This window comes from Cebus imitator, unplaced genomic scaffold (genome assembly GCF_001604975.1).
Source record: "Cebus imitator isolate Cc_AM_T3 unplaced genomic scaffold, Cebus_imitator-1.0 Scaffold11, whole genome shotgun sequence".
Classification (NCBI taxonomy): domain Eukaryota; kingdom Metazoa; phylum Chordata; class Mammalia; order Primates; family Cebidae; genus Cebus; species Cebus imitator.
The window spans coordinates 10,703,152-10,713,847 of record NW_016107326.1 but is presented as its reverse complement, the minus strand read 5'-3'; the positions used below and the strand labels follow the sequence as shown (position 1 = coordinate 10,713,847).

General features: G+C 40.4%; 1 protein-coding gene across 3 annotated transcripts in view; it reads left to right on the top strand.

The window, feature by feature from the left end:
- DYDC1 (DPY30 domain containing 1) overlaps positions 1-9,792 on the top strand; it is a 21,124-nt gene extending 11,332 nt beyond the window's left edge. For 2 of the 3 annotated variants that reach the window (XM_017497191.2, XM_017497172.2), the window contains 4 exons: positions 3,666-3,758; positions 6,636-6,692; positions 7,172-7,276; positions 9,517-9,792. In XM_017497191.2, the coding sequence (XP_017352680.1) occupies positions 3,666-3,758; positions 6,636-6,692; positions 7,172-7,276; positions 9,517-9,546 (285 nt within the window). In that variant the 3' untranslated portion in view covers positions 9,547-9,792. The remainder of the gene's footprint in view (positions 1-3,665; positions 3,759-6,635; positions 6,693-7,171; positions 7,277-9,516) is intronic. The other variant, XM_017497184.2, reaches the window with a different exon arrangement.
- The last annotated feature ends 904 nt before the right edge of the window (positions 9,793-10,696 follow it).

The window sequence follows — 10,696 nt, the reverse complement described above, 5'->3', positions numbered from 1 at the left end:
TTCTACATAGACAGCATGTGCTCTGCCCCCACATTTCCCTTCCACACTGCCCTAGCAGAGGTTCTCCATGAATGCACTGACCCTGCAGCAAACTTTTGCTTGGGCATCCAGGTGTTTCCATACATTTGAAATCCAGGCAGAGGTTCCCAAACCTCAGTTCTTGACTTCTGTGCACCCACAGGCTCAACACCATGTGGAAGCTGCCAAGGCTTGGGGCTTCCACCCTGTGAAGTCACAGCCTAAGCTGTACGTTGACCCCTGTCAGCCATGGCTGGAGTGGCTTGGACACAGGGCACCAAGTACCTAGGCTGAACACAGTATGGAACCCTGGGTCCAGCCCACGAAACCATTTTTTCCTCCTGGGCCTCCAGGCCTGTGATGGGAGGGGCTACTGTGAAGGTCTCTGACATGGCCTGGAGACATTTTCCCCATGATCTTGGGGATTAACATTAAGCTTCTTGTTACTTATGCAAATTACTGTAGCTGGCATGAATTTCTCCTCAAAAAATGGATTTTTCTTTTTTTTACTTCATCATCAGGCTGCAAATTTTCTGAACGTTTATGCTTTATTTCCCTTTTAAAATGAAATGCTTTTAACAGTACCCAAGTCACCTCTTGAATGCTTTTCTGCTTAGGAATTTCTTCTGTCAGATACCCTAAATAATTTCTCTCAAGTTCAAAGTTCTGCCAAACTCTAGGGCAGGAAATGCTACCAGTCTCTTTGCTAAAACATAACGAGTCACCTTTGCTCCAGTTCCCAAGAAGATTCTCATCTCCACCCGAGACCACCTCAGCCTGAACCTTATTGTTCATATCACTATCAGCATTTTTGTCAAAGCCATTCAACAAATCTCTAGGAGGTTCCAAACTTTTCCACATTTTCTTGTCTTCTTCTGAGCCCTCTAAACTGTTCCAACTTCTGCCTGTTACCCAGTTCCAAAGTTGCTTTCACATTTTCAGTTATCTTTTCAGCAACGTTCCACTCTACTGGTACCAATTTACCGTATTAGTCCATTTTCATGCTGCTGATAAAGACATACCCAAGACTGGGAAGAAAAAGAGGTTTCATTGGACTTACAGTTCCACATGGCTGGGAGGTCTCAGAATCATGTTGGGAGGCAGAAGGCACTTCTTACATGGTAGCAGCAAGAGAAAATGAGGAAGAAGCAAAAGCAGAAACCCCTGATAAACCCATCGGATCTCATGAGACTTATTCACTATCACAAGAATAGCAAGGGGAAGACCGGTCCCATGATTCAATTACCTCATCCTGGATCCCTCCCACAACGTGGGAATTCTGGGAGATATAATTCAAGTTGAGATTTAAATGGGAACACAGCCAAATCGTATCAAAGACTATTCATAGAGGTTTGGTTTTTCAATCACTTCAAACTCAACATTGACCCTTTCCATAAACAACAACTGAGCAGTGTCAGGGAACATCTGTCTACTTATCAGGAGCCAAGGAAAGCCACTCAGAATCATGTGCCTTGTTTTTAGTTGACTATTGATGTTGTTCCCAGTGTCAACTCGGAGCAGCTGTTCTCACCAAAAGGCTAAAATCTTAGAGAAATTTATTTTTTCCTGGACACATTTTTTTGGCCACTGAAAAACATGTTTTAATTCACTCACCATTGGTGAATATCTTTCCTTGTTTGCATAAAAAATGAGCTACTTGGAACCTTACTTTTGTTGCAGACATTTTCATTTTTAATTTTTGTAAAGAAATTCTGCTATGATAATTCTATTTATTTATTTTGTGACAGAGTCTCGCTCTGTCACCCAGGCTGGAGTGCAGTGGCATGATCTTGGCTCACTGCAACTTCTGCTTCCCAGGTTCAAGTGATTCTCTTGCCTCAGCCTCCCAAGTGGCTGAGACTACAGGTATCTGCCACCAAGCCCAGCTAATTTTTTTTTTGTATTTTGTAGAGTCGGGGTTTCACCATGTTGGCCAGGCTGGTCTTGAACTCCTGACCTCAGGTGATCCACCTGCCTAGGTCTCCCAAAGTGCTAGGATTACAGGCATAAGCCACCGTGCTCGGCCAATTCTGTTTTAAATTTTCTAATTTTTCTAATCTTTGTGCTCAGTGAGCTGGGACTATTGTGATGAGTGCTTAGTCTAGTAATGTTGATGTTTATTATTCTTTTAGCAAAGTGACACTGTATAGCAAGAAACATATTTTGCCATGTAATTTGATGACAAAATAATACACACTGTAGTGTGCCTTAAAAGCGCGGCATTCAAAGTTCACTTGTGTTCTTTTTCTCTCTCAAAATTTTATTTAGAGATGGGGATCTAACTATGTTGCCCACACTGGTCTTGAACTCCTGGCTTCAAAATCCTCCTGCTTCACTCCTGAGTAGCAGGATTACAGGAATGAGCCACCCATGCCTGGCTTTCTTGTTTTGGCATAATGGATATATTTTTTTTAAATGTCACAGAATAGTGATACCATGGCACTCTAAACACTGTTATTACAACGATGTTACTGCGGTTTGTAGTGTGCTGAGCAGCCGGGCACAGTGGTGAGTGCACCACATGTGGTCTCTGTTACAATTACTGCACTCTGCTGTGGCAGCACAAAAGCGCTAATAGACAATACGTAAGCAAATGAGCATGGCTATGTTTCAATAAAGCTTTATTTAAGGATGCTGAAATTTAAACTTCATACAATTTTCTTATGTCATGAAATATTATTTCTTTTAAAATTTTTCCATTTAAAAGTGTAAAAGCTATTCATAGTTTGTAGGCTGTAAAAAACAGGAGTTGGGCTGGCTTTGGCCCACAGGCTTTATTACTGAACCCTATTCTAGTGTCAAAGATATGCTGAGTTCGGACCAAATATATTGTTGGTTATTTATGATTTCAGATGATACTCTTTTTTGCTGATACTTCTGGGCTGGACTACAATGGCACAATCTTGGCTCACTGCACCCTCCGCCTCCTGGGTTCAAGCGATTCTCCTGCCTCAGCCTCTGGAGTAGCTGAGGTTACAGGCATATGCCACCCTGCCTGTCTACTTTTTGTATTTTTTTTTTTTTTTTTTGAAATGGAGTCTTGCTCTGTCACCAGGCTGGAGAGCAGTCTCGCAGTCTCGGCTCACTGCGACCTCCGCCTCCCGGGTTCAAGCCATTCTTCCGCCTCAGCCTCCCAAGTAGCTGGGACTACAGGCGCGTGCCACCACACCCGGCTAATTTTTGTATTTTTAGTAGAGACGGGGTTTTACCATGTTGGCCAGGATGGTCTCGATTTCTTGACCTCCTGATCCACCTGCCTCAGCCTCCCAAAGTGCTGGGATAACAGGTGTGAGCCATCAGATGATATTCTTAAGAGTTTCTCACCCACTCTTCCACAACCAACGTGTGGCTCTTTGAAGACCCATCTATCCTTAAATAAATTTATCTGGAAAATGATTCCAATCTCATTTGTTACTTTAAGAAGAAATGAGAAAATGATTTTGTATAAATTGTACTTTCTATAATTTGCAATTAAGGAAGATTAAAATCTTTTAAAAAATTTTTATGCTTCAGAAACCATTTGTAGAAGCTAAAGTGTTAGTTGGATATTACCATTTATTATAAGTTTCTGAAATGAAGGTGGGTATAAACTTAATTATTTTGCAATTAATCTAACTGTAATATGACATATATTTCTGAATATTCAGCAACAGCTGGCATTGCAGCTGGAATTGGAAATGCAAGAAAAAGAGAGGCAGAGAATAGAAGAACTACAGAGAGCTCAAGAACAATTAGACAAGGTAATATGAAGTTTTACAAATGTCAGTTTTAAATAAAACCCTTTAAAATCTTCAGACCGTTTCTTTCAGAAGGACCATGGGATTTGTAGTCTGAAGACATGCCACATACTATTTGTGTAAGGTAAACAAGTCTCATAACCTTTTTCAGTCTCTTTACCTGTTTCAAAACTAGACCTAGCAGTATAATACTATTAGCAATGTCTCACTGAATTCCTATACAATCAAATATAATTGTTGTGAAACTTCTCTGTAAGCAGTAGAATTCTCTAGTAGTGATAAACTCAACATTTTAGTCAAGAGCTAGCTATTCCTAGTTATAGTAGCTGATGTGGAATATTGAGGATATTCTGATCTTGGAGGCAGTAGTGTATGTCTTTATGTTAATGTATTAAAACAAGAATTTGCATTTTAAAATATGTTCATACATGGACTTTCATGCCTTTCATTAAAATAAACTATGCAATAACTTCATTCTCTCTCTCTCTTTCTTTCTTTCTTTCTTTTTTTTTGACACAGACTCTCTCTGCTGCCCAGGCTGGAGTGCAGTGGCACAGTCTCACTGCAACCTCCTCCTCCCAGGTTCAAGTGATTCTCGTGCCTCAGCCTCCTGACTAGCTGGGATTACAGGCATGGACCACCACACCTGGCCTGGCTAAGTTTTTGTATTTTTAGTAGAGACAGAGTTTTGCCACATCCGGGTTGATCTCGAACTCCTGAGCTCAGGCAACCTGCCTGCCTTGTCCTCCCAAAGTGCTAGGATTACGGGCATAAGCCACTGCACCCAACCTGCAGTAACTTATTTCAAAAATGCCCATTATTCATTGGTTGCATCTGCATCATGTTAGGTCTCTAGTTTGACCCATATTTCCTGTATCCAAAAGATATTTGTCATATAGATCAATATTTTAGATGACCAAGTTTATAGCTACTATCTCTTAATCAAATATTGCTCCCCCTTTTTATTCCATAATTAAAATTGAAAAAAGAAGCAGGCTTTATAGAATATGTTGTTTATTAATGCTTAGATGAGAGAATCATTTATTAAAGCTATATTTAAAAAATATGAATAGTAAATTAAATTAAAAATTGAGATTTTTTTAAAGGATAAAAGTCCTATACATAGTTTTAAAAAGTACAGATGCTGGTGCTTAGTCTGAGTGTAGTATGAGCATAGGGATATGCCTGTATGCACACATACACAAGCGTCCCGTTTCTCTTTAAGATTCACAAAGAAATAATGTTTAAGGTGATGGATATCTCAATTACCCTGATTTGATCATTACACATTGTTTGCTTGTATCAAAATATCATCTATACATCATAAACATGTACAACTATTATATATTGGTAAAAATTTAAAGAATTTTTGAAAAAGATTCACAGGTCTAAACTGAAATAGAAAATGCAGGAACATATCAAGAAGACAGTGGTCAAAATAAGGGAATTTAAAGTATTTTTTAATCAAAGCAACCTGATAGCTACATTAAGGTGCTTGAAAGTCTAGAGTAAGGACTGGTCTCTGTTTTGTGGCTCCAGAGGGTCACACTCATGTTATTTTACTATCTCCAGGCATCATCAGCTTGCGTGACCAGAGCCACGATAACTTTAATAATTCATATTCCTACTGGATTATCATCTCACACCATAGCATAGGTACTCCCCTGCAAAGTACTGTTCCCTTGCCCATTGCTCAGAAATGAATCCATTCATGTCCTTTCCCCTGGCCTTCTTATGGCTGCAGACTCGCAATGTAAACTGTCATGTGCAAAGGGAAATTTGCTGGAAAGATTCTCGGTTTGAGGGTTTAGCACCTAAACTGTGAAGGACTCTGATGTCACTGGGCCTTTCAGACTTTGGGAGCAAGAGAATCAGATGTTACCAGGGCTCTCACTTCTGCTGTTCCCTGGTTAGTTTCATTCTTTCTCTATGGGCTGCTTTGCTGCACATGAGTGGGGAATACAGCCCTTAATGGCTTCTGAGTCTTAGAATGTTGTGGCTTCTACCATCTAAGAGGAATGGATTCCTTCTTTTGGTTTCAGTTGAGAAAAGAATCTTGGAGAAGGATTCTAACTGGCTTAATCTGTGTCAAATATCCATCCCTGTGGCGGGGGAACATGGTCCTATAAGAATATGAATGTTCCAAGTATAGCCTTGTGGATGCTGGGTAAGAAGTTACCAGGAAAATGCAACGGTCTTGGGAAAAGAGCATTTATGTCTCTCTCATTAGGGTAACCATAAAGAAATCACTCATCTTCTAGCAGCCAAAATGAATCAGCTCAGGGGCAGTTAGGCCACCCTGCTGCTTTAGAATGAAAAGACGGGTGCCATAGCAAGGTTTGGCAGGCTAGAAGAATGTTTTCACATTCAGAAAGAGGCCTCCCATGTTGGGCAGTACATTCCTACTGCAGTGCTGCGTATTAAAAAGGGCATTACTTAGCTGCTGTGGGAGGACTTGTGCATTGGGCCAGCTAATTCCTTTAGAATGTTTACTTCTTTCTCATTGTGTGCAAAACTCTACTTAAGTGTAGTTTCTCTTTAAGATCTCTTGTTCTAAGATTTTATTAGTATTTTTATTTTGTCACTTTTCATATTGGCAGATAATTTGGCTTCAGTTTGAATGTTTCAGTCCATTTCATTTTTTAAAAAGTTTTATTTAATTATGTATAAAACATAGTGGCCTTCTGTTAGTATAGAGTATTAAATAAGATTGTGATCTGCTGTTTTGTAATGTGCAATCAGATCAGTCTCTTTCAGAGTGACAGCATTTTTGCTTTAAATTGATTAAAAGCATTGTGTAAAAATAAAAATGCCAAAAATTAAACATGAAATCAAAATGAAGTATATTCAAAGTATTTTCTTAATTTTTATATATTATAGGAGATGAGAATGAATATGGAAAATTTAGTTAAGAGTGAAGATACTCTACATTCAGAGGTGAGAAGAAAAAGTCATTCTATGTTATGTGAAATGAATTGAGCATCCTAGAATGTAAAGCTTAATTTTGATGCACAAGTAGCTAAATTTTTAGCAAGTGTATAAAACTGATAGACCATATATATTTTCTAGTAATAGCAAGTCACAATTAATGTGCTTTGAAGCAAAATCTCACTGTGGGTAAAAATTGGACATTCAGTTTGTGTTTGCAGTTTAAAAAACTAGACCATCCTGAGATATTGAAGCTACTGTCCACATAATTACTTACAATTATTTTAAATTTCTGCCGGTATTTTTAAACTAAGTTTTAGCATTTATTACCAGAATTCTCTTGTCATTAACAGAAATTGGTTATTTCCACTAATTAATAATGTTGAATTTTGATGTTATAATCAGAAATTTTAAAATCATTATTGAAAGAAAAGTAATGTATTAATTTTGAAATCATTTAAATGTAAAAGTGAATTTTATGATTGTAGGAAGCAACACCAGACTCAGGCAAAACACTAGCTGAAATCAGTGATCGTTATGGAGCACCTAACTTGAGCAGAGTGGAAGAACTTGATGAACCAATGTTTTCTGATGTCAGTATCAGCATGTTTTTTAAAAAACTTTTTCATTATTTTGTATTTTTTACTTAGGTAAAGCCTAGGGAAAATGAGGCTAGTCCAGGATTGGTTGGCAAATGGTTCTTTTGCTTCAGAGAAAGAAAACCAGTTCCTTGGTTGCCAATTATATTCCTAATTGGCATTCTGCCCTTTTGTGAAGTGTGTCACTGGCTTATCTATATCTCTATATTTGTAGCTGTGACCTCAAAACCTCTTCTAAATATTTTAAAAATCATTTTGTGAAATACATAATCTTTAAACTTGGTGTGAGAGGCACCATTTTGGTTCTCAGTAGCAAACCCTGGAACCAAATGAATGTCCTAATGAGAGTGCATGTTTCCCAGTATGTAAGTACATTTGTTTATTTAACAAACATACCACGTCTTCCATATGTCAGGCACTGGGCCCGATGCTGTGGTGAATAAGGCAGGGGAGAAACAGACAATTAGATGAGCATTTAATAGTTATCGTTACTGGGACCACGTAATTTATTGTGCAAACCAGTATGCTTTTGAGAATGACAGTTGTATCAGCACATGTAAGCCAGGACTGTCCTGGCAGAAGGGTACATTTGGTCACTTTAATTGGTGTACACTGAGAATGGGGGGACAGCCAGCACAGTTGAAGAACCTCAGTCAGGGAAGGAAGCTAATGATTTGCTACTCAGTGGTGGCGTGGGAAGCTGAGGATACTGCTCCGGGCAGAGAACACAGAAAGCATGAAGAAAGCCCAGCTAGAAGACAGTGTAGAGAGAGTGAGCAGGAAAGGGACAGAGATGAGGCCAGGGAGAAGGCAGGGGCCAGACCATGAAAGCAGTTGTCATTTCTGCTTGGAGGCTTAGATTTTATCCTGAAGGCAGTGAAGGCTCATATAATGAGAATTGCATTTTGCAAAGACCATCTGGCAACAGTATGGGGAAGAAAATGGAGAAGTAGGTGTCAGGAGATGGCTTAGGAGGTAGTAATCTAGGGGACAAGATGTCGATGGCCTGAAATAAACGTTATTTTTGAGAGCTGTTCAGAAAGTGGAGCTGCACAGACTCAGTGCTGATTGTTTAAAGCTTTATTAAGTGTCAACTATGATTTGGCACTACGTAGGGAGCTGGAAAATGCCAATGAACAAAATGGATCGGGCTTCTGCCCTTTGGGGACCATGGGCCAATGGGGAAGGTTCTTTGAGGGACAGAGTAGGAAGAGACCTGACCTGGGCTGGACAAGTCTTCCTAAGGAGATGAAGTTCAAGAAATTAGCCTGAGATGAGCCCAGAAGAAAGAGACAGCAAGATGCTTTCAAGGGACTGAAGTCGTTCGGGTAAGGTGCATGGAGCTGGGAAAATGGTGTGATTTTAAGCTGGAGAGGTGGATAAAGCACACAGGGTCCTGTATATTATCTTAGGGATTTTGGACTTCCGTGCAGTGGGAGTTATTGAAAGGACTTAAAGCTTCAATCTGTGTTTTTATAAGGTGGAGAGAGGATTGGAGTGGAGCAGGAGTGGAAAAAGGGAGACCACTTAGGAAGCTGTTGCACTGATCCAGATGTAAGATGACTAGGGTTAGACAGCAGAGATGGAAGGAACTGAGTGAATTTGAGATTGGCTCACAGGGTCAGTGGGACGGGGCGGGGTCAGGATGAAGCCTAAATGTCTTCCTTGGGCAACCGAGTTGAGAGTGTTACCACTTGATGAGTTGATGAACATAAGAGAAATCAGGTTTTTTAAAAATGATGGCTTTGGTTGCAGAGATGTTGACTTTCAGGTGGCTCCGAGATATGCAGGTGAAAATAGCCAAAGGACAGTTGATGTTAGGAAAGGGGCCCAGGACGGAGATGTAAATTCAGCTGTCATGGGCATATGTGCTGAACCAAGCAAGGGGAGTGAGGAAGGTACTAGGATAGCGTGCAGTGTGTGAAGGTCTGGGGTCTCAGGGAGGGACCATTAGCAATTCCAGCACTTAAGGGATGGCCACAGGAAGTGGACCCTACAAGACAGATGAGAACACATAGTAAGAAGTAGAAGAAATGATGGGACAGTAACTACCCTGAGAACACAATCTATGGTTATATTTGAATATCATTTGAAATCATCTGAAACTCCCCAAAAGCTTCATTCATGTGACTGCATAGTCACATATAAGTTACCTAAACTTTATGTCTTTGGCTTGTGCTTTTTCACAGTTCTAATTGTATTGAAGCATACTTACTTTTTTGTTTTGCTTTCAGGTTGCATTAAACATGGATCAAGATTTGTAGGATCAACCAACCTAAGAGCAATAAATGTTTTTGTTGGTTTCAAATTTCAAATCATGAGGTTCCCAATTTGTATTTCTTTTTCCTTCAAACTTGAACTCTACTTTTATTTTTCCTCTAAGGACAGTTTATGAATGAGCTTCAAGAGTAGCCTCAAAGTGCTATTTTGGATCTGTCAATTCAACTGATTATTTATATGATTCCATTGGGAAAATAGGAGAGTTTGCTGAAGCAACCAAAAGAGGCAAATGTGAGGTGAGCTGAAATAACATGTGCGTCTATGCAAAAGCAAGACTGCCTGAAAAGGAAGTTGCTGTCCGGGCATGATGGCTCACGCCTGTAATCCCTCTCAGCTCTTTGGGAGGCAGAGGCAGGTGGATCACTTGAGGTCAGGAGTTTGAGACCAGCCTGGCCAACATGGTGAAACCCCATCTCTACTAAAAATACAAAAGAAAATTAGTCAGGTATGGTGGTGGGCATCTGTAATCCCAGCTACTCAGGAGGCTGATGCAGGAGAATTGCTTGAACCCAGGAGGCAGAGGTTGCAGTGAGCCGAGATCATACCACTACACTACAGCCTGGGCAGCAGAGTAAACCTCCCATCTCAAGAAAAAAAAGAAAGTTGCTGGTCTGGGAGAAGTGGGTGAGGCTGCCACTGTGCAGAGCTCAGGAGGGTGTGCAACATGCTCTAGATATGACATCTCCTCCTGGGAGTGAAGCGCAGAGCTCTCCCCAGTTTGCTGGGAGCTGATGTTTCATAGAACCACTTATAAGCCACACTTCTATGATGCGGTTGGGATGGGGAAAGGAGTGTTTCATTACTGTCCTGGTGGGGAATTTCCTCCAGCTTAGCCTGTTCCTCCACACCCAGGAATAGATATGAGGGACTTCCTCTTCCTCACCTCTCTGCCCAGCTGGGTGTCCAGATTCCTGTCTTTCTCTTTGGGATTTATAAAGTCCAGGGATATTGCAGGATGTGTTCACATACAGTGAATTGAATGGGATGAAACAAAGTTCTGGGGTGCAAAGAAGTATCATGTCTGCTGGCTCAATCAGTGAGCTCAAATATTGGGGCAACTGTTGGTGAGAAGATCTGACTGGTTGCAGGCCACAAACTCCTGGCCCCTTTGATGTTTCAGGTCTATTCTTAGAC